The sequence below is a fragment of the Trachypithecus francoisi genome, unplaced genomic scaffold (genome assembly GCF_009764315.1).
Source record: "Trachypithecus francoisi isolate TF-2019V2 unplaced genomic scaffold, Tfra_2.0 Lachesis_group7, whole genome shotgun sequence".
Taxonomy (NCBI): domain Eukaryota; kingdom Metazoa; phylum Chordata; class Mammalia; order Primates; family Cercopithecidae; genus Trachypithecus; species Trachypithecus francoisi.
In genome coordinates this window covers 78,609,931-78,634,081 of record NW_022681472.1, presented here as the reverse complement: position 1 = coordinate 78,634,081, position 24,151 = coordinate 78,609,931, and the positions used below count along the sequence as shown (strand labels likewise).

The 24,151-nt window shown below is 45.8% G+C and overlaps 1 protein-coding gene across 2 annotated transcripts in view; it reads left to right on the top strand.

The window, feature by feature from the left end:
• ANXA13 (annexin A13) overlaps window positions 1–24,151 on the top strand; it is a 64,591-nt gene that overhangs the window by 31,857 nt on the left and 8,583 nt on the right. For both annotated transcript variants that reach the window (XM_033202953.1, XM_033202952.1), the window contains 6 exons: window positions 10,340–10,434; window positions 14,810–14,980; window positions 17,624–17,657; window positions 17,764–17,843; window positions 19,564–19,632; window positions 20,059–20,160. In XM_033202953.1, the coding sequence (XP_033058844.1) occupies window positions 10,340–10,434; window positions 14,810–14,980; window positions 17,624–17,657; window positions 17,764–17,843; window positions 19,564–19,632; window positions 20,059–20,160 (551 nt within the window). The remainder of the gene's footprint in view (window positions 1–10,339; window positions 10,435–14,809; window positions 14,981–17,623; window positions 17,658–17,763; window positions 17,844–19,563; window positions 19,633–20,058; window positions 20,161–24,151) is intronic.

Here is a 24,151-nt window from a genome sequence, read left to right as displayed (position 1 = left end):
ATTAGTCTGTTCTCATGCTGCTAATAAAGACTTACCTGAGACAGGGTAATTTATAAAGAAAAAGAGTTTAACGGACTCCCAGTTCCACATGGCTGAGAAGGCCTCACAAGCATGGCAGAAAACGAAGGAAGAGCGAGGGACTTCTTCTTTTTTTTTTTTTTTTTTTTTTGAGACGGAGTCTCGCTCTGTCACCCGGGCTGGAGTGCAGTGAACGGACCTCAGCTCACTGCAAGCTCCACCTCCCGGGTTTATGCCATTCTCCTGCCTCAGCCTCCGGAGTAGCTGGGATTACAGGCGCCCGCCACCGGCTAGTTTTTTGTATTTTTAGTAGATACGGGGTTTCACAGTGTTAGCCAGGATGGTCTATGATCTCCTGACCTCGGGATCCGCCCGTCTCGGCCTCCCAAAGTGCTGGGATTACAGGCTTGAGCCACCGCGCCCAGCCGAGCGAGGGACTTCTCACAGGGCAGCAGGAAAGAGCGGATTAGACCCAAGTGAAAGGAGTTTCCCCTTATAAAACCATCTGATCTCGTGAGACTTACTACTGTGAGAACAGCATGAGGGAAACCGCCCCCATGATTCAATTATCTCCCACCAGGTCCCTCTCACAACATGTGGGAATTATAGGAGCTACGATTCAAGATGAGATTTGGGTGAGGACACAGCCAAACCATATCACCTGGTATGATCTAAACCCCTCTGATCCCTTCCCTAGGAGATGGTGGGGAATTGAGTCTGATGAGAGCTGGATTAGGGACCTGGAAGCAACAAGTAAAAGTAGATCAGTCCGGTGCGGTGGCTCACACCTGTAATCCCAGTACTTTGGGAGGCCGAGGCAGGCGGATCATGAGGTGAGGAGATCGAGACTGTCCTGGCCAACATGGTGACACCCCATCTCTACTAAAAATACAAAAATTAGCTGGGGTTGGTGGCAGGTGCCGGTAATCCCCAGCTACTCATGGAGGCTGAGGCAGGAGAATCACTTGAACCAGGGAGTCGGAGGTTGCAGTGAGCCGAGATTGCGCCACTGCACTCCAGCCTGGGAGACAGAGAGCCTCCACCTCAAAAAAAAAGAAAGAAAGAAAAGAAAAAGAAAAAAGAACTAGATCAAGTGAGTAACTGGCCAAGATCAACCATCAAGGGTTGAAAATGGAGAAGCTGTTTACATCCTAAGGGTCAGAGTTGAGGACTCCACAAGAAGTCGAAACTAAGGTAGACCAGGGACCAGGGTGGGATGAGGGAGAGAGCATCTAGGTCTAGGGCCATGAAGAGAGGCCCTGAGATCCAAGAAAGCCACTCACGACACAAGGTCTAGTCCCAGAAGCCTGGAAGAGGGTGAGATCCAAAGCACAGATGGAAGGATTTCCCTTAAACAGGACACGGAGGGAAGGTGCTGAGACTGACAACTGGAGTAGATGCCTTCATAGGTGTTGTCGGGGCAGAAATTGAAGGCACCCATGCCTGGTAACCTGACATTGCTCAGTGAGTGGGAGGTGAGTCTGCTGAAGAGAAGGGTTTGACAATGGAATATGGGGCTTGAGTGGTGGCTTGGAATAGCCCTTGAGTAGTAGAGAAGTGGGAGACAACCAAGAGAAGACTGCTGATACGCACTGAGGGCACTGAGTAGGGAGATCATGGTTTCTCATGGCTCCAGCCCAAATGGTTGTGTGATTTTTCCCTGTATCCTTGAAGGTAGGACTGGAGAAATTGATTGACCCCAGGTTTGCTGATCAGGAGTTCCAGAACAACAAGCAAGTGAAATCATTGAAGGGGACCGAGGGGTCAAGGGGCAAAGTGGATTAATTTTCCAGATTTTCTTTTTTACATTTATTGAGAAACTGTTAAGCTTCCAGGCATTGGGCTAATCACTTTATATACAAAATCTCATCAAATTCTTACAAAAATCCATTCTCCAGCTGAGGAAACTGAAGACCTGACATTTTAAGTAAGACAGACAAAGTCACCAAGCCATTAAATGGGGAACACGGGGATTGAACCTATCCTTGTTACTCACTCCAAATGCCAGCAATTTAGAGACATCCTAGCTAGGGCACCTCAGCTACATGGCTGCAGTCCTGGAGGGGGTGGGGACAGACTGAGAAGACATTGCTCAGTGTCATTAACAACAGGTAGGAACCATCTCAGTCCACAGAATGTTTTATTGAATTAATTTTTTGCTTATTGAGATATAATTTGAATACCATAAAATGCACTCTTTTGCAGCATGCAATTCAGAGTTTTAGTATATTCACAGGATTTTGTGACCATCCCCACTAATTCCAGAACATTTCATCCCTGAGAAAGAAACCTCACACCTATTAGCAGCCCCTCCCTCTCTTCAGCTCCGGGCAATCACTAATCGGTTTCCTGTCTCCACTGATTTGCCTATTCTAGACATTTCACATAAATAGAATCATACACTATGTGGCTTCTTTTACTTGGCATAATGTTTTACAAAAACAAGTGATAGATTTTTTACATAAAAGTAGATTAGTAGAGATTTACTTTCCTAGAATGGGTGTCATGGTAGAATAAATATGGGCACAAATTTGTTGTATGGCTCCAGAGGAATAAAACTTGGATCTATGGTAGAAGTTCCAAGGAGACATATTTTGCTTTAATATAAGAAACTTGGTTGGGCGCAGTGGCTCACACCTGTAATTACACACCTGTAATCTCAGTACTTTGGGAGGCCAAGGCAGGCGGATCACCTGAGATCAGGAGTTTGAGACCAGTCTGGCCAACATGGTGAAACCCTGTCTCTACTAAAAATATAAAAATTGGCCAGGTATGGTGGTGCACACCTGTAGTCCCAGCTACTTGGGAGGCTGAAGCAGGAGACTCGCTTGAACCTGGGAGGCAGAGATTGCAGTGAGCTGAGATGGCACCACTGTACTCTAGCCTGGGTGACAAGGTGAGACACAATCTCAAATATATATATATACACACACACATATATATGTATATACACACACACATACATATATGAAACTTATCTAGCCATAGAATAGTTGCCTTGCCCAAGAAATGTTGAGAAGTCCGCAGGAGTTGGGATTGGGAAGATCTGGTAGGAAAGGAGTACAAGGGATGGCTACATATTAAAACCCTACATATTATGTCTAGTGTTCCATTATTGGAACACTAAGCATATGGGAATTATTTATATCCTACTGCTCAAGGTCATTGCCGAGGTCTGATTGCAAAAATTCAAAAAACTGCAACCTCAGGCATAAATAGGTTAAGAATTCTTGAATAAATCAGAGCTAGAGAATGGGGGGAGGAAGAGAAAGGAGGAGGGAGAAAAAGAAAGAAGATAGGGAGAGAGAAGAGAGAGAGAGAAGACAGAGGGAGGGAGAGAGTGAAGGAGAGAAAGAAGAGAAGGAGGAAGAGAGAGAAAGAAGAAAGAAGAGAGAGGAAGAGAGGGAAGGAGGGAGAGTGAATGTGCAACCTGTGTTCTCATCTACAAAATGAGGCTAACAATGTCTCCTCACATGGAGACGGATAAAAGAGGCATCTCAGAGCCCAGCACCTCATTGGCCCTCGTATGTGGATAGCCTCCTTTGGAACAATATGCTGGGATTCAAAATCTGCACAAAGCCAGCAAGATCAGTATGAGCGTTGAGTAGTCACGTCCTTGTTCTCCATCACCGAGGGTGAACTGGGTTGAATGCAGGCTCCCCAAAAATATATGCCCCCAGAACCTGTAAACATGACTGTTTGGAAAAAGGGTCTTTGCAGATATAATTAAGTTAAGGATCCTGAGATGAGATTATCCTGAATTACCTGGGTGAGCCCTAAATCTAATGACAAGTGTCCTTAGGAGAGACAGAGGAGGAGACACACAGAGAAGGCCATGGGCAGATGGAGACAGAGACTGGAGATATACGGCCACAAACCTGAGAATGCTAAGGGTTCCCGGCAGAAGCCAGGAGGGGTAAAAACAGACTCCGCCCCAGGGCTGCTGGAGGGACTGTGGGCCTGCCGACGCCAGAATTTCAGACTTCCACCCTCCAGAGCTGTGCGGGAATAGGCTGCTGTTGTTTTAAGCCACCAAGTTTGTGGCCGTTGAATCAGCAGCCTCCCCTCTGGACACTGAGACAGTGGACAAGTGGGAAGCAGTGACTTGCTCAGGCAGGCAGGACTGTGCTCATTCGTTACTTCATCTGTCTTCCCTGCACTCCCATTTCCAAAGGAGAAATGAGAGACAGCGCGGCCCAGCAGAGCTAGCAGAAGAGGGTGACCCTCCAGCATCAGAGTGGGGGGCTGCAGCCTCCTGGGCCCAGCGAGGCAGGCTGGGCTGGCACTGGAGCCCAAGGGAAAGCTGAGCCTCCACCACAGCCCTGATCACTGTTCTGCCACACAGCCCGGGGCCTTCCCACCCTGTCTGGAGCCCCCTTCTTGCTGAAATGTGACTCGGTATCTTCCCAGAAAATTTCTGGGAAAAGCAAAACCAAGGAGGCCCAGAGGCACTTCCTGAGGCTGATTATTGCCCCGGCTTTGACCTCTACTGTGAAATTACAGTGTCCAGTGTGTGGGTCCTTCTTTTCTCGTTTTTAAAAAAGCCTTTCCCAGAACCACTGGGGACTGGCCCTGGTGCCTCAAACCATTGTAAGTATTTACAGGAAATCATTCAGCAGCACTGCTTATATGATACACATATTGTGAAATGTAAAGTGAGGTCATTGTTCAGTGACTGGGTAGTAGAAACACTGCCCGGATCAACCTGAGACTGGACTCAAAGGACTTGGGGGAAATCCAGTGTTGTTTTCATGGCCTTCCCCAACCTCCAGGTTGTTGTTGGGCCGTCTCAGGACTGTTTTGCAATCTGGTTTCTTGCCTTTTTTTTTTTTTAACTTTAAAATTTCATAGACTTTTATTAGTTTTTTATTATTATTATTATACTTTAAGTTCTGGGATCCATGTGCAGAACGTTTAGGTTTGTTATGTAGGTAAACATGTGCCATAGTGGTTTGCTGCGCCCGTCAACCCGTCATCTATATTAGGTATTTCTCCTAATGTTCTCCCTCCCCTAGACCCCGACCCCCTGACAGGCCCTGGTGTGTGATGTTCCCCTCCCAGTGTCCATGTGTTCATTGTTCAACTCCCACTTATGAGTGAGAACATGTGGTGTTTGGTTTTCTGTTCCTGTGTTAGTTTTCTGAGAATGATGGTTTCTGGCTTCATCTATGTCCCTGCAAAGGACATGAACTCATTCTTTTTTAAGGCTGCATAGCTGCACAGTATTCCATGGTGTATATGTGCCACATTTTCTTTATCCAGTCTATCATTGATGGGCATTTGGGTTGGTCTCTCTCTTTTTTTAAACCTTTCCCAGAAAGAATGTCTAAAAAACACTATTATTATTATTATTATTATTTTTTTCCAAGACAGAGTCTCACTCTGTCGCCCAGGCTGCAGTGCAGTGGCGCGGTCTTGGCTCACTGCAAGCTCCACCTCCCGGGTTTATGCCATTCTCCTGTCTCAGCCTCCCAAGTAGCTGGGACTACAGGCGCCTGCCACCAAGCCTGGCTAATTTTTTGTATATTTAGTAGAGACGGGGTTTCACTGTGTTAGCCAGGATGGTCTCAATCTCCTGACCCTGTGATCCACCCACCTCAGCCTCCCAAAGTGCTGGGATTACAGGCATGAGCCACCGCACCCTGCACTATTATTTTTAATATTAATTTCATTTTCCTGATTATCCAGATGTGGGCTGCATGTGGCATCAGAGTATGGAGGATTTCTATTGGTCCCCACTACGCAGACCCATCTGAGTATCACATACAACTTACACCACTTCAGAGACAAGGTTCTGTCGTGATGACATGCAAACCTCCTCATTCATCCATTCATTCATTCGCATGTGCACATGTTTAAGCATCCGTTCATTCAGCAAGTCATCTGATAAATACTGACAGCCTTCTGTGGGAATACCGTGGTGAACAGAACACTCTGCTCCCGTGGAACTTGCAGTGTGTCCTGGCAGAGACAGGAAGAGCAGGCAGCATGAGAGACACAGAGGGCGAGATGCCTCCTCTGTCCAGGAGTGTGCAGGGAGCTGAGACCTGAAGGCGAAGTGGGAGCGGAGGTGAGGATCAGCGTGCTCCGGTTGAGGGGAAGAGCCCATGCAAAGACCCAGAGTCGAGAAAGAAAGTGTTGTTTGTTCCAGGAGCTGCAAATCATCTACGAGGTGGGTGGAAAGTAGCCTGGGGGAGGACAGGTAGGAGGACAAGACTTTGAGCAGCCAAAAGGGCCCATAGGCCCCACTGCAGAGTTGAAGCCTCATTCTGCATTTGAGAGGCCCTATACTGAAGGGTTTGAAGCAGAGGGGTGAGCAGGCCAATGTACACTTCAGAACGGTTGTTCTGGGGGCAGTGAATGCCAACTGGAAAAAGTGAGAGCAACAGAGGAACCTGCATGTGGGCGGTATCCACAGTTGTGCTGAGCGATGGGGTGGAGATGAGGATGAAGAGAAACGGGTGCATCTGAGAGGCACTAAGGAGGTGGAATGGAGAGACCTTAGTCTGATTGAATGTGGGGTGAGGGAAAAGGGAGAGCCAGGCATGAGCCCCAGCTTCCTCGTGGGCCCAGTACAGTAACTGGGGCTCCTGTGGGCAGAAAGGCTCCTTCCGGGCTTGGCACCTGCCAGGATCCAGGCCTGAGAGGCAGAGGCCCTCATCTGGGACAGGAGTGGCCTGAATGGAAAGAAAGAGGTAGGTTCAAGAGATATTTCCAAGAAAAGAAAATCCCTTTTGAAGTGAGATTTCTGACACTCAAAAGTTTTTTTTTAAAAAAGTCATAATAGTGTCATAGAATGAGCAATTGGATACCCATGATGGAGGCAAAGCTCTGGGAGGAAATGAAGGAGGACAACGTGAATCCCAGTGTTGAAACCAAGCCAGCACCAGGCAGGCAACTCACTCCTGCTATTTTTGCAAGTGAGCTCCTCCTAGAATTCTGTTTCTCCAATAGGAACCAAACAGCTAAATGTTCCCGGAGCTGTGGAGGTGAAAATACTCTTTGAGGTTAAGTGAATGGTCCGAGGACCCAAAGGTTTGGAACACAGTTGTCACATCAGACCCCTGCTCAGGCCTGTCTTTCTGAGTCCCCTCTCTGTCTTTCCAAAGCTGACTCTGAGGGCTGGTGCTCACGCAGAGGGAGGGTTAAACAGCTCACATTTTTTGTTGTTGTTGTTGCCAGGGCTCCCTTTTTTTCTCTTCCCCATCTCCAGCTACGTTCCCTCCATTCATTTCCCATCCCCATGGCCTAGATTTTTTCTGCTCTCAAACCTTCTATCAAAATGCATCAAAATGCATTTGCACGATCTGGTTCCTTCAGGATCCTGATAGCTCAGCTGGGTGGCAGCCATCATCTAGGTCCACCCACCAATCAGAGCAAGACAGCAGTGAGTGGCACCATAACAGCACACACTGCCATTTAGTGGTCACTCCCTAGAGCCCAGGTGTTGGGCTCAGAATGTCAGTACTGCAGTCTTAGATAATCACTGCAATGATCCTAGAAATATACATGTAAATAGTGTGCTGTGCCAAAACAGAGGAAGCAGAAACTTAACAAGTGTAGCTGAGATTAGGTGAGTAAGCCTTGGGCTGCTGTGTGCAGAGACGGATCTAGAAGAGAAGCATGACACCAAACTGCAGGAAGTCTCAATGCCACCATAAGGGATGCTGATGTAATTCTAGGAGTCAAGATGAATCATTAAAGGTATTTAAAGTATGGCGTGAAATGAACACGTGAGAGCTTCCCAGGGTGGACTGCAAAGATCAGAGCCTGTATCGGGGTGGGGGCTAAAAACACTTAGGGCCTGTTAGGCAGTGACAGTAGGAATGAAGAAAAGGAACAGGTGAAAGAGTTGTCTTATAGGTGAGACAGGCAGGACTTCGTAATATTTGAGAGTAAAAAAGACAGGTGGGCCCTCAAAGGTGACTTTGGATTTTTTCTAATCCAGGTGATGCCATGCGCTGAGACAAAGGAACAGGATGGGGAATGGATTTAAGGATAGACAAAATGAGTTCGGTTTAAGCTACAGTGGAAGTTGAAATGCCTTGGGAGATCTGTAGGAAGCTGGCTACAAGCAGCTGGAAATAAGATCTGAACTCAGACGAGAGATTAGGGCCAGAGGCGCTGATCTTGGAGTCATCAGTAAAAGGGCAAGAGTCGCCTGGGAAAGGAGTGACTCCATTAGAGAGGAGAACTGAAAACCGAGTTTAAAAAGCCAGCAGAAGAATAAAGGCCAATCAAGAATGCTGAGAGGGAGGTGATGGAGAGGAGAAAGGAAGGACTGGGAAAGGAGGTACAAAGCCATCTAGGAAAGTGTTTCACGCAAAGAATTGTCAACCGCAGGCTGGGTGCGGCAGCTCATGCCTGTGCTCCTAGCACTTTGAGAGGCTGAGGCAGGTGGATCACCAGAGGCCAGGAGTTTGAGACCAGCCTGACCAACTTGGTGAAACCTCATCTCTACTAAAAATACAAAAATTAGCCAGGCGTAGTGGTGGGTGCCTGTAATCCCAGTTACTCGGGAGACTGAGGCAGGAGAATTATTTGAACCCAGGAGGTGCAGGTTGCAGTGATCATGCCACTGCACTCTAGCCTAGGTGACATAGACAGACCCTGTCTCAAAAAAAAAAAAAAAAAAAAAAAGAACTTCCAACTGCAGAATTCAAATGCTGCAGAACAATCAGGTACACGCAGGAACCGAGAAGAGGCACTGTGTTGTGCCTCAGCTTCCTCATCTGTAAGTAAGAGCTTGGACTAGGTAGTCTCTGACGTTTCCTCCAGCTCCCATGATTGCTGACTGCTGTGCCTTGATCCCAGTGAGCTTGATCACTGGGGTGAGCAGTTCACGGAGGCTGGTCCCTGGTGCACACCCTGCATGGATGTGAGGCAGTGCCAGGCGCGTGGTCATTTAATCCCCTGGTGTCCTGGGTTTCCCACATGCACTCTCTGGACCACCACGGACTAGACCCACACTTGGATTCTCGCATTTCATTCTGATGTATATTCTATTTCTATTCTATTGTATACTATTACCCCCATCTTACAGGTGGGAAAACTGACACTTAGCAAGACAAATCACTTGCCCAATGTCATGCAGTCAGTACAGGGTGGAGCCATGATTTGAATCCAGCCTGAATAAATCTAATGTGGGGCTTGATGGTAAAACAGTCTTTCTCATTCCCACACTGGAAATACCTGGGTCATCTTTCTGATCCTGGTTTCTGGTTCAAACGAGGATATTCTCCCCTTCTTTCTCATTCACTATAGTTTTCAGTACTGATCAAATTGCTGCCATGAGCTTGTATTACTTTGAGCATCAGGGGAAAAAAAGCTTTTAAAAAATAGCATAAAGGTAATAGGAGTTAAAAGGGGCAACCTCCCTTCATGGTTTCAATCAAGACTCCTCTCCTGAGATTAACAAATGTATGGGTGGGGTTAATATTGTAACAGTTTGAGCCTATATCTTAATCTTGTTCGTGCAATTGTAAGCACCCAGAGGCCAAGGAACAGGCCATCTTTTTCCTTGTTGTTTTTAAAAACATTTTTATTGAGATATAATTCATGCACCATATGATTCATCCACTTAAAGTGTTTAATTCAATAGTTTTTATTATACTCACAGATACGTGCAACAGCCACCATAGTCGATTTTAGAACATTTTCATCACTTCAAAAAGTAGCCCTAGACTCCAGCTACCATCCCCCTAGGCAGCCCACCCACCCCAGCCACTAGTATACTTCCAGCCTCTGTATATTCTACTATTCTGGACTTTCATATGAATGGAATTATATAACATGTGATCTGCTATGATTGACTTCTTTCACTTAGCATAACGTTCTTAAGGTTCATCCATGTTATAACATCTATCCGTAATTTATTCCTTTTTCTGACCAAATAGCATTCCATTGTATGGATATTCCACATTTTCTTTATTCATATTCAGGTGATGAACATTGGGGCTGTTCCATGTTTGAGCTATTATGAGTAATGCTGCTATGAACATTCACATACAAGTGTTGGGGTGGATAAATGTTTTCATTTCCCTAGGAATACAATTAAGGAACTGGCCATACTCGTTCCTCTTTCCACCACAGTGCCTAGCACTGTGTGCCATGCACTGTGAGGCCTCAATGGCTATTTGACTAAGTGAGTGAAAAGAATACAGTTTTCAGCACAAGGCATCAAAGCTAAGGGTCCATTGGGTTCATAGTTGCCTCCGACCACCTTTAAACTGTGAGTCCTGGCTTCCTCACCCTGGACTAAAATAAACTTCCATCTTGTTTCTTGCTCACTGTGGCTTTGTTTGTTTCTCCTGCATTTTAGGAACCAATGAAGCAGCCATCATTGAAATCTTATCGGGCAGGACATCAGATGAGAGGCAACAAATCAAGCAAAAGTACAAGGCAACGTACGGCAAGGTGATTCCAGGGGTAGTCAGCAAGCACGCACCCAGCCGTGGCCTCAGCCGTCTTGGCTTCCTCATGTCCCCACGGCCATTCAGAATATCTTTATAGCTTTATTGAGTCAGCCCAGGAGGAAAACTGAAATCACCACTTAAAAGCATTAATGGAGTTCAGAAAAACTGAAATTGCTTTGTTAACTCAATAGCCTGTAAAATCAGTACTCTTAAACTCATTATTTCTTAAATTGACTTCATTTTTCTGTTAAGACCCTAGTGTTTTTTTCACTTAATTTGGACTAACTGTACATATGTAGATAGATCAGTAATTTGAATATCAGTTTCCACAAGTGAGTCTTTATACAGGAATTTTTCATAAGTGATTGTTACAGAAAACTACAAAAAAAACCCCTCCATTTCATTAAGCTATCAACATCTTTTTTTCTTTACATTTTCTTTCTTTTCTTTCATTCTTTTTATTGTTGAAAATAATGTTATATACAGAAGTCTTCAAGTATGCATTAGGCTTTCTTATTTCTTTATTAATATATAATGAACACAACCTTAATGTCATTAGAATTATCATGCAAAATGAATATCAATTATTATGCTGTATTCTCATTTGTATTTATCAAACTTTTACCGTTTCAATCACTGTAGGTATAAATAGATATATAGAAAGATGAAGCTGGGTTTTCCTATTTATTTGATATTGAGCAGGTAACAATTGCTTCAGGCCTTGGTCTTTTCATGGATAGAAAGAAGATGACAACTTAGCTCCCTTCTCATGTTGCTGGGAGAACCAGTCAGGATAATGCCAGTATGTACCAATACAGGAAAGCTATGATGACTATGATTGTTTCCATTTTACAACACACATCTAAAAAAAAAGACAGAGAACCAGGACTCACATCCAAGTCTCACATCCAAGTCTTCTGACTTCAAGAACAGTATCCATTCCTGGAGGACCCAGTGTCATAAGTAGAGCTATTTGCTCATACACTAAATGGCCCAAATGGCTGTGCTTTTGTGCTTTTTCTGCTTCTCTCCTTACTCTTAGGCTCATCAATGTAATTTTTGATGAAAATAAGTGCATCTTCAGTTCAATTGCATTTAATTGAATGCATGAAGCTGAATTTGTTTTGTTTTGTTTTGTTTTGTTTTTTTGAGATGGAGTCTCACTCTGTTGCCCAGGCTGGAATGTAGTGGCGTAATCTTGGCTCACTGCAACCTCTGCCTCCCAGGTTCAAGCGATTCTCCTGCCTCAGCCTCCTGAGTAGCTGGGATTACAGGCACATGCCACCACACCTGGCTAAGTTTTGTGTTTTTAGTAAAATTTTTCTATTTTAATTTTGGTTAGGCTAGTCTCAAATTCCTGAGACCTCGTGATCTGCCCACATCAGTCTCCCAAAGTGCTAGGATTACAGGCATGAGCCACCGTGCCTGGTCTGAAGCTGCATTTTTATCCCTGTCAACACCCCTAATTCTAGTACCCTCCCAAGACACATTCACCCTACCAGTATGAAAAGTCAGGCCAGGCAGGGTGGCTCACACCTGTAAACCCAACACTTTGGGAGGCCAAGGCAGGAGGATCGCTTGAGCCCAGGAGTTTGAGACCAGTTGAGACCTTCATCTCTACCAAAAATAAAAAATTAGCTGGGTATGGTGGTACGTGCCTGTAGTCCCTGCTACTCAGGAGGCTGAGGCTGGAGGGTTGCATAAGCCCAAGAAGTTGAGGCCTCAGTGAGCTGTGATTGCACCACTGCACTCCAGCCTGGGTGATAGAGTGAGACCCTGTGGAAAGGAAAGAAAGAAAAGAAAAGAAAAAAAGAGAAAGGGAGGAGGGGAGGAAGGGAAAGAAGGGAAGAAAAGAAAAGAAAAAGAAAGAGAGAGAGAAAGAAAGAAAGGAAGAAGGAAAGAAAGAGAGGAAGAGAGGAAGAAGGAAAGAAAGAAAACTCGGATACAATGCTTCTTAATCTTTAGTCTAAAGAAGAGTAAATGGGTTCAAAGTGAAAGCCTAGGGATCCTGTTAAAACTTAAATGGGCATGTTCTAGCACAAAACTTTGTGATACTTCATTTGCCAATCATTTGCTTACTTTCTGGTTCTCAGCTGTGTTTCAGAGAGCTGAGACTGCCAAAGAGATGATCTAGAATCCCAACATCGCAAAGCTAGAAGATGTTAGATATGATGCAATCTCAGCCCCATGTCAGTTGACCTCCAAAGAGAATAAACATCCCATGGTAACACAGAGTTAGCAGGAAAACCAGTAGTAGAGCTGAGCTATCCCGAGCCTGCTACTCTGTCCAGACAGAATGTAAACACACAAGGATTTGTTGTAACGCCTGCGGCTTGTAAGAGTGGGAAGCTGGGATTTTTCTTCTCTGCAGCTGTATATCATGCCTACCTGGCCTGAAAATATATTTCCAATTTTTAGGTGACTCCACACCATAGAGTACTGACCACAGACCTGCCTTCACAAGATGCAGTGTTGGCTGGAGCAGCCACTGTGGGGCAGAAGCATAATATTACAGGCCCCTTGTAGGACTGCAGATCCCAGGGCTTTGGACAAAAATATTCCGGGCTTTTCTCCCAGGCCAAAAGCTCAGAGCTTCATTTGAGAAATAGTCTATTTCCCTCCTCTTAGAAAATTTTTTCAGCATGGGAGATTAATGATAATAAGCATTTGTTGACCATTTAAAATATGTCAAGCACTATGCTCAGTATCGACAAGGATTGTCACATTTAATTCTCCAAATAACCCTGCGAGGTCAGTCCTGTACTGTCTCCATTTTCTGGAGCTGAAAACTGACAGCTGGTGGAATTAAGTACATTTCCAAGGTCACAGAGCTGCCGTGGCTGTGTTCCTTGCCATCATACCCCATTGCTGGGGAGCTGCCAACCCTATGCTATAGTTCGTGTCCTTGAAATGCCAGCTGGCCTATGGGCCTCCAATCTGAGCTATCCTAGGCTGTCGCTCCATGTGAAGGTCTTTGGTTTGAGTTGGGGCATTGACTACTCTAGGTAGGCTGATGCCCATCCTTGACCATTTGTCCTGTTAAACCACACTGTCAGAGGGAGGCAGGGAGAAGATAGTTAGTTCTCTCGTGAAAAGTGGGTGCTCAAAGAAAAAAGGAAGACAAGTGCTTGTCAGAATAGATGCCAGGCTGGGGGTCATGGTGGCTCACGCCTATAATTCCAGCACTTTGGAAGGCTGAGATGGGAGGATCATCTGAGCCCGGGAGGTCGAGGCTGCAGTGAGCCATGATTGCACCACTGCACTCCAGCCTGGGTGACAGAGTGAGACCCTGTCTCAAAAAAAGAAAAAACAGATGCCAGTAAGAATTCCATGTACTTCGCCTTCTACACACCTGCGTTCTTCCTCACGTGTGTCCTTTCCAGGATTTAGTGAGATAACTGAAGTGACGATATAGGCCGTCAGTCTTCCCATGACAATCCTCTTTATTGCTGTTGTCCTCTGCAATTGCTAATAGTGCCCCCTTCCACACTGAAAAGCATCCCGATTCAGATGACAAATTCTCCGGTCCTAGAGATAACAGCCCTGTATTTCAGTCCTTCCTAGCTGAATATTTGGGGAAAATGCTTCATCTTCTCAGGTTCAACAGATCTTGAGGGTTTTTCAGCGATCTTGAGGACTGGCTGAAAAAGCTCTCTGAGCCCTCAAATGTTCTGCAGATACTGTTGTTATTGTGATTCATCAGCGAGGTCTCCAGCCCTGAGCAGGGAGCTCCTCTCTGCCCGCCCTGGGGGAAGGTGGTTGGACAGCTGAGAGCAGGTTGCATGTTCTCAGCAGGGTGCATGTTCTCAGCAGGTTACATGTTCTCAGCAGGTTGCATGTTCTCAGCAGGTTGCATGTTCTCAGCAGGTTGCGGGTTCTCAGCAAGTTACATGTTCTCAGCAGGTTGCATGTTCTCAGCAGGTTGCGGGTTCTCAGCAGGTTGCATGTTCTCAGCAGGTTGCGGGTTCTCAGCAGGTTGCATGTTCTCAGCAGGTTGCGGGTTCTCAGCAGGTTGCATGTTCTCAGCAGGTTGCGGGTTCTCAGCAGGGTGCATGTTCTCAGCAGGTTGCGGGTTCTCAGCAGGGTGCATGTTCTCAGCAGGTTGCGGGTTCTCAGCAGGGTGCATGTTCTCAGCAGGTTGCGGGTTCTCAGCAGGGTGCATGTTCTCAGCAGGTTGCGGGTTCTCAGCAGGTTGCATGTTCTCAGCAGGTTGCGGGTTCTCAGCAGGGTGCATGTTCTCAGCAGGTTGTAGGTTGGCAGAATTCATGTCCACAGCACCTTTCTTGTCAACCATGAGCACTTGCAATAGTGCAAGTAGACACCTGCCCCTCTCCTCCTGGGCCATTCCCAGCAGGTCTCTCACTGTCTTCTGCCAGGAGCTGGAGGAAGTACTCAAGAGTGAGCTGAGTGGAAACTTCAAGAAGACAGCGTTGGCCCTTCTGGACCGCCCAAGCGAGTACGCCGCCCGGCAGCTGCAGAAGGCTATGAAGGGTCTGGGTACAGATGAGTCCGTGCTCATTGAGGTCCTGTGCACGAGGACCAATAAGGTCAGTCCCAGCTGAGCCCACAGGGGAGCATCACACACCCGGTAGAGACGGTTGCAGACCCCAGAAGGGACCCTACGTCCCAGCAAGCTATCCATGGAGTGAGCAGGTGTTTGGGGAGACATAATGTGTGCTTGGTCCATGTGGGAGGACATCTCTTCCAGTCTTCCAGAGGTCAGTCTTGGTGTTGCTGCCCCTTGACAGAATAGATCTTTCCAGAAGAGCTGTGTCCAGCAAGTTTCTTCTTTTCTAAACGGGTGCTTTTATATGCAGGAGGCACAATTCTACTTTCCCCCACCCAGCCTGACTTTGTGGCTCTTCCGACATGAAAAATCAACAAGCAGCACAAGCATGTCTGTGCCGCTGCCTGGGCCATGGCGGTCAGCTAGCATAGGGTACAAAAGAGACTATAATGAGGAAGAGAGGTGAGTGGTGCTGGGGGATGCCAGTGAACACCTCAGTGGCTGCCAGCACTACCCTGAAGGATTGTGTGTCCTTCTGTCATCAGACAGAGGGATATCCCTCAGGCACATGCCACCTTTGCAGGGGTGAAGAGAGCATTTGTTGAGGCACAGGGGAGAACTATTTGTCTCTGGCTCCAGAAGCCAGGAGAACCAAGGGACACATTAAGAGTCAAGAGGGTTCACAAATAATTCATAGGAGAGACCCCTCCCTCTTCAGTAACCATACATGACAGCAGAATGCGGCAGCCTAGCAAGGAAAGTGCCAGAGAAGCCCAACATTCTTGAGGCCTCTCAGCAGGAAATAGAAGCAGAGGTTGGAGCAGACAGCAGGCAAAATGCGAACAGTGCCCTGACACAAAATGGCTGGAGAAGGCCTGGGTGCTGGGCCCCGTTCACGCTGCTCAGCTGCTTTTCCCAAAGTGCCGCCAGGGTCCCGGCTACCGCTGCAAACCTTTTCCGGAGCATCCCTGGATTTCTTTTCTCCCCACAAGATAATAAAAATCCTCCATTTCAAAGAGTCTCAGGTTGGGATGGTGCTTTTGAGGAGGATTAGCACAGGCCCCCCCAGGAGTGGGAGCTGAGGCCAAGAGGCACACAACTTCCCCCACTCAGCATCTACCCTTCCCAGCAGCACCAAGGTCCCAGCAGGGAGGCAGCCAACACTAGGGCGGTCAGCACCTGCCTTTGTGAAAAGGTTAATTTTCATAGTATTTTTCAGGCTAGGTACAGTGGCTCATGCCTGTAATCTCAGCACTTTGGGAGGCCGAGGCAGGCGGATCACTTGAGGTCAGGCGGAGTTTGAGACCAGCCTGGCCAGCATGATGAAATCTCATCTCTACTGAAAATACAAAAATTAGCCAGATGTGGTGCCGTGCATCTGTAGTCCCAGCTACTTGAGAGGCTGAGGCAGGAGGATCACTTGAACCCGGGAGGCAGAGGTTGCAGTGAGCCGAGATTGTGCCACTGCACTCCAGCCTGAGCGACAGAGGGAGACTTCGTCTCAAAAATACATTCATATATATTTTTCTAATCTTATGTGACCATAGCTTTTCCTAAGGTCCTGGCTTCAACCAATAAGTAAGACCTATCGATCAGTCAAATAGATCTGATGGGATGAGAAGAAAAACCTGCAGAGAGCAGGTGCCAGGTTCAGGCAGCTCCTGGTCGTGGATTGGAAGGAGAAAAGGGAGGGAGCTACACAAGCACAAGTGATCAGCCTCCCCCAGCACCTGGCCTGCCCCTCCCTCCCGCCCAGGAGTGCAGCAGCGAGGCTCCCCACCACTTTCTCCCCATCACCACCTTCTCCCAATCACCACCCACTGCTTTCATTTTAACCAGCTTGGTCGGGGCTGGGGGTGGGGGCGGGGACGGGGCAGGAAGCCTGCTCTTACATGCTGCTGGTTCAAGTGTAAACTGAGGCAGCTCCTGAGGTGCACCCCTTGGCACTAGACATTGAAATATAAAGCAGTTCCTCCAAGAACACACCCTTGAGAGAAACTAGCACTCCTGCACGCAGCCAGTTTGTTACTGAATGAAGCCTTGTTTGAAGAAGAGAAAACTTGGAAATGACCTAAGCGTCGGTCAATATGAGGTTGGCTGAGTAAACCATAGGTTATTGTAGCATGGACTATTGTGTGTCCCTTTAAAAAATTCTAGGTGACTATCCATGTACAAGCATAGCTGGATCTCCAGGATATTGTTATTGAGAGAAAAACTAAGTCAAAGAATCATAGGTACAGTATTCCACCTGCTAAATACACGACACCTATACAATTCTGTTTTCAGTAGCGCATATATATACAAATGCAAAAAAAAAAAACTCTGTGTATCTTTCTGATACACACTGAGCTTCTAACATGGGTTACCTGAGCGGGGAAGAGAGAGAGAGACCAGGTGAGGAGGTGGTGAAAGACAGTGTTAGCCTGGCTGTAAACTTCTCACTTTGAAAGAAGGAGAATGTGTGTTTGAGATGTTTGCAGAGGGTGTTGAGGGGGGCGGCTCACATCCCCAGGGACTCGCTCCAGGCGTACACCCTGGGCCTATAGGGATGACCATCTTAAGAGGAAGTCTTGAAGGCACCCTGTGTCCAGACATGGTCTCACGCCTCTTCTCTCTGTATCTCTGTGTCTTTTATTGATTAATCCCTCCTTGGAGTATTTTTTTTTTTAATTACCTTTCCTAGGAAATCATCGCCATCAAAGAGGCCTACCAAAGGCGTAAGTGACATTTCATCCTGGCTTTGAATAAAGTATGTTTCTTTCAAAATACCTCTGGGAAACTAAATCATCTGCTTTCTTCCCACCTTTTTTACTTCCGTCGAAGTATTTGACAGGAGCCTTGAATCCGATGTCAAAGGTGATACAAGTGGAAACCTAAAAAAAATCCTGGTGTCCCTGCTACAGGTGAGAGTAAAGAGGTAACACCTGTTTTACCATCTTAGGAAAGAATCCTTGGCAACATGGCACCATGACGAAAAAGGGTAACGTAGATAAACATTTCTTTCTTATATTAAAAATGTTATCGAGGGATCATCAACACATGCTCCATCAGCCCAGCTCTGGTGAAATTATATTCAATTGGGATTACTTCCATATAAACAATCTGCCTAGTCATTGGCAGTTTACAATCCCTCTTTGTAAATGAATCAGCTCATTAAGCATCACTTTGTCATTTTGCCAATGAGGAAATGTAGGCCATGAGAGGGTGGGTAACCTGCCCAGGTTCGTGCAGCCAGTAAGAGACAGCCCAGAAGCAAGAACCAGACCATCTGACCCCAAGCAGGGCCACTTCCACAACACAACTCTGCAACGACTTCCAGCATTCACTGGATCCTGGGCCTGTAAGAACTACCACAAGAAACTCAGCCAGGACATCAGGGCTTTCAGAATTGGCCCTGCTGGGACACAGTCCCCCCAGGACCTCTACACAGACACATCTGTATTCTCATGGACACACCCATCTTTACGAGCTCTGTGCATTTTCTCTGTTTTGTTTCTCCCAATGAGATACACTGACAGCAGAGAACAGGAGAGGCTTCCACTGCAGCAGGAGGGTGCTTACGTTTTCTCTGGCTGCAGAACAAATCGCCACAAACTTAGCACCTCAAAACAACATAGATCTATCATCTCACAGTTTCCATGCGTTAGGAGTCCAAGTAGTACCTTGGAGATCCAGCTGAGGAATATTTGGGTTCGCTTTGGTCACGTTCTCAACAGGCTGAAATCAAGGTGTCGCCCACGGCTGCCGTCTCGTCTGAGGCTCAGAGTCTTCTTCCAACCTCATTAATTGTTGGCAGAATTCATTTCCTTATGGCTGTGTTCGATGTCCCCATTTTCTTGCTGTTGAGCAGAAGCTACTATCAGCTCCTAGAGACCGCCAGCAGCTCCCTTCCACACCGTCCCCCAGGGCAGTGTACCACATGGCTGTTTGGTTTCTTTCAGTCCAGCAGCAGCTCATCTCTCTGACTTCTTCCATCTCTGACCTTTTAAAAAGAGCTCACTTGATTGGGTCAGACTGACCAAGGATAATCTCCCTTTTGGTAAACTCAGCTGATTGGAGACCTGAATTATATCTGCAAAATTCCCCTTTGCCATTGAATATAACACAATCACAGGAGTGACATCTCCTCACATTCACAGCTCTCACCCACACTCAAGGGAAGGGGATTATACAAGGATGTGGAGCACTGGGTCATCTTAGAATTCTGCCCACCACAAAGGGCTTGGGTTAGACTTCCATGACCAACTCTCAGGGTTCTTTAGCACTGGTACCTTGAGTGGTGAAATCTGATATTTTGAAATGAAGAGGACTTGCTTCCAATGGACTCACTCTAGGGAAAATCAGAGATCGCTCTCAGTCTGCTCAGAGGTCAATGGGGTTTGTGGGTGAGTCTGGTTTCTATTTAAAAAAAAAAAAAAAAAGATAAAACCAAGTGTTACCACAGAAGCTACTCTGTTTATCCATTGTGCCCAAAAGATGGCAGCAAAGAGCGGTGTTGCCTCCTTGCCAGGCTGACCTGAGCTGAGCTGAGAAAGAACTCACCTCTTCCTCCAGGACTTTGTCCTTTTGTTTTCTGTGGTCAAGCAGGAATGCAAGTTAATAACAATGTGTCAATTTTTCTAGGCTAATCGCAATGAAGGAGATGACGTGGACAAAGATCTAGCTGGTCAGGATGCCAAAGATCTGTATGATGTATGTGTGCAGACATGCCAGTCTCTGCAAATTCTTTTTCTTTAATTTATTAGCATTATTTTCAACAAATGTTTATTTCATGCAAAGAGGAGTTACTTGGGAAATAAGTATGACCTTTAAGAAACAAAGATATGCTTATCTCTTTATAGATCACATATATAGTCTCCATGAATCTAAATGAATGCTTCCTATTCTTATACTCTGGGGTTGACCACATCAGATCCATTTTGGAACAAAGAATGGTATAAACAATATAAATAAGTATGTGAAATACATTTGTGGGTTGGAAGCTGAAAGTGCTTAGTCCATTTGACTTCTATTGAATGCATAGTTTATAATTTCCTGTAAGTGAGGCCTGGTCAGGGCACTGTATAATCAGTCTTTTCACAAAAGCCTTTTTCAAAGTGTTTGTATTTGACCCTTGAGGCAGGGGAAGGCCGCTGGGGCACTGATGAGCTTGCCTTCAATGAAGTCTTGGCCAAGAGGAGCTACAAGCAGTTACAAGCCACCTTTCAAGCCTATCAAATTGTAAGTCATAAAGTATTAGGGCAAAAGAGTTCACTCTGAAAGTGTCTTAAATTATTTCCAAAAGAAGCCAAGATCTGCAATAAGGAATTGTAAAGAACCTTTACAACAGTGGTTCTCAATTGGAGGTGATTTTCCTACTCAGAGAATATTTGGTAATGTCTAGAATTATTTGGAGTTGTCATAGTTGGGGGTGGTGGTCCTGGCATCGAGTGAACAGAGGCTTGGGATGCTGCTCAACAGCTTGCAGTGCACAAGACAGCCCACCACAAAGAATCGTCCAGACCCAGATGTAGTACCCAGGCTGGAAACTGGCTGCACAGCAGAGCCCAGGGAAGCAAGTGTCCCATTCAGCGGCAAAGCTTTAGAGTCCAAGAGCCCAGGTGCAAATCCTGGGTCTACCACTGGCAAGTGACCAAATCTCTCCATCCTCTTTTGTAGAACAGGGACCATGAACATCATCTTCACACCCCCAGAGTGATTTTAAGGTTAAATAAGATAAAGATTCAGAATAGTAGCTGGCATGTGGCAAGCATACTAACGTTTGCTATTATTACTCCAGTTTACAGTTGGCTAACAGTGCCTACCATTCTCAAGACAGATATGATGTACCTCAAAGATAGGCTCCTGAAAAGATGCACATACATTGTATTTTCATCCCAGGATAAACTTAAGCTCACAAGGTGAGTTAGTTATTTCAAGGCCCTTAGCAGTAAGTCCTTCCTTGAAAAGCAGTCTTTACTTGCAAAACGCCTGGAGTGGAATATCAGAATTTTTTTTTTTTTTGGCATCCTATTTTATATGTGTAGAGGGCTTTTACCTGTTCAAAGCACTTCTATGTTCAGTGTCTCATTCAATTTCACAACAACACCATAACTGTAATGTAGGCTGAACAGCTATTGTGACCCACAACTGCTGGACAAGGAAAGTCTGTTGAGTGAGGAAGCATCTGTAACTTATCAGGACCACACAGCAAGTCGGTAGCAGAGAGTGGATGAGAACTCCAAGAATCCCCGACCTGAGCTCCTACCTCAGCTGAAGCTGGCTGCTCCTCATTCCAAATAGCATTTCCTATGTGTTGCCAGCAGATAAAAAGACAATAAAGCTTTGGAATTTTATCATGACTGTATATAAACCTTTAGGGCCCACTCCTTTCCAAACATGCCCAGAGTCATGATCAAAGACAGCCGACCCTGCACTCCCCTGGTCTCTGTTCCTGGAGCTGTGTAGCCTCTGAGCTGGAGGACTTCTCTGTGACCGAGATCCTCTTCCCACACTACAGGGCCCACAGATGGAGTTTCTGGGTACGTGTGTGTGTGTGTGTGTGTGTGTGTGTGTATGACTGTCTACCTGAAAGTACAGTCTCCAGGCTAATATCTCAAAGTAGATCCTGAAACAGCAGCATCAGCATCACTTGAGAATTTGTTTTAATTGAGAATTCTCAGTCCCCACCAGACCTACTGAATCAGCTTCCCCGGGGCTGGGGTCTGACCATCTGTGTTACAGCACTGACCACCTGTGTTCCAGGTGATTTGTTTGACTGTATACAGTTTAAGAAGTCAGCTTTAGGCTACAGCCGTATGTCCTTGTGCAAGTTATTAAGGGTTCTGTGCCTCGGTTTCCCAAACTGTAAAATAGGGATAATAGTACCTACTTCTTCGAGTTCATAAGGATTAAATGAGTTAACGGAAATAGGCACTTAGTACCTGGCACGCAGTAGGCGTTCAATGAACATTAGCAATTGTCAGAAGTCTCCCTGGGTGAACAAACGGTGCCAAAAATCAGAGCTAAAGCTTACATGTACAATAAGGTAATCTATGGATTTGATGATTATTTACATGAAACCAGCTCTAAAATGCTATCTATTCATCCATTTCAAAAGCCCTGCTCAAGCGTCATTCTTGATGTTTATTGCTGATGCTTTTAGAGTTCAGCCTGCTCTTAGACCCTGGTTCTATGAGTTTTCTGATGGCTTCTGACCAAAAGCACAGAGATGCTAGTCTGAGATCACTGTAGTTTCTTATGTAGCATGAGTCATCCTGGCTTAGGGTTGAATTTTAATTTTTAGCACAAAAACTCAAGGTTTTGCCATTTATTTATGCTGTAAGCCTGAGTCTTAACTTCTGACACTCCCAGCAATCCCAGGCCAAGCAATAGAGTTTCCCAAACTGCTGCATCATGCAGGATTACATTACAGTCTCCAATGTTACCAAATATGAAAGACTTATATAGCTATAAAGCCAAAGTAAAGTCCCCAAACAGGGCTCAGCATAAATGGTAGGTACGCATACCCATATCCCACTTTGCTGCCTCCCCACTGCGTGCCTCACGCTTTGCCCCTCCCCTGTACATGTTCCCCATTCCACGCCAGAGGCTTCAGCCCTCTAACTCTATCGTCAGTGCCAGAGCGCAGAGGGCTCTGCTGTCAGCTGCTGTCCATTTGGGGAAACCGATTTTCAAAGAAAGAAATGTCTCCACTGCTCCTCTAATAACCTCCCTGCAGGCATTGCTGCCTGTTTAACTAGAGTCTTAGAGACTTGTTTGGAATCTACCCTCATAATGTATTTTTCTATTGAGATCAGAAAACCTGCTTCTGTACAAAGAGCCCCTAAGAATCATGTTGCAGTAGCTGAAATGAGAAGTATCCAAAGTACAGTCCCAACAGCTTGGGCCAGACCATTGTTTCAGATTGTGTCCCACAGAGATGCCTCAGCAGCTACCAGGAGTGGGGTGGGGCAGGAAGGAGACAGGGCAGTACCTTCTTGTTGTAGTGTGTGAATAGCACCTCCTGGAGTTGTGCAAGGAAAAAACCTGAGAGGGCAAAAACGTGGTATTGATGCCAATGGCTAGGGAAAGAAGCCCCCCTCCTGCCTCCCAGCACAGCTCTGCTTTCTGCTTTCATCTGTTTTGTAGGTTGAGATTCTACAGAAAATTTAAAATCCCTGTTCTAGCCTGGTATTAACAATAGAAATGGAAAATGGTTTAATATGAGGATTTTTTAAAGTAAACAAGACCTGTGTGAACAAAATGTTCTCTTGAAGTATGATCTCAGTCTACAGAACAAGAACCTTGTTTCTGGGAAAGGGATACCAGTCCCTTCCAAAATAATGACTCCCACATCAAACCCAAGAAAGACTGGGGGCAGCTAAGGAAGGGACAGTTCCCCCACTCTTCTAATCTGGTTTCTATTGCCACACACCAAGGCCTCCAGATACGCAAACAATGACTAGGAGATCAAGCAACAGGGCTTCATTCGATCTGGACACAGTTCCTCCCCCGATATATACTGTGCTTACATCACAAAGAACATTTTGTTTACCTGTGTTTTCAAAATAAACCACATAAACTCCACTGGTGCATACTCAAAGTCCCCAATTATTTATAGAATCAATTGTGTCATATCCTCAAAAGATAATTTCTAAGAAAGAAGTTTCAGTATTTGTAATGCGCAATTGCATTTCCCCAAACCCAGCAAAGCATTCTCCTTTCTCTTTATGTGCCTGCCCTGACCTTGGCCCGGGCAGTATTTGTGTTAAGGATAGTCACAATTTACTCTGAACTTCAGCTTCTGTAAATATTTAGAAAGAAACCTAATGTGTAATGCTGTGCAGAGCGATATGTGAGCCAGTGGTGAATATAGGATTATTTGGAATCACCCCAGAGTGAAGACAAGTGGCATTTTGATGTGGTCAGCCGCCCCTCCTCCCTGTCCCCCCACCGTCGGCTTCCAGCTCTTGCAGACCCACCCTCTTGGAACTTTAGATCAAGTTGTTATCATGAACTTCACCATCCCTACTTATTTCACTCAAACTGTGACTAAGTCCCTGGTCCCAAGACAAGGGAGAGGATGGAGGTGCGTGTCAGATGATCATAACCACAGCCTCCTGGGAAATTGAAACTGGAAAGGGTAAAAAACACATGGGAACTAAACTACACATCAATGTTAAAAAAAAAAAAAACTATGATTATAGTATACATTAATTGTGTCTCCACT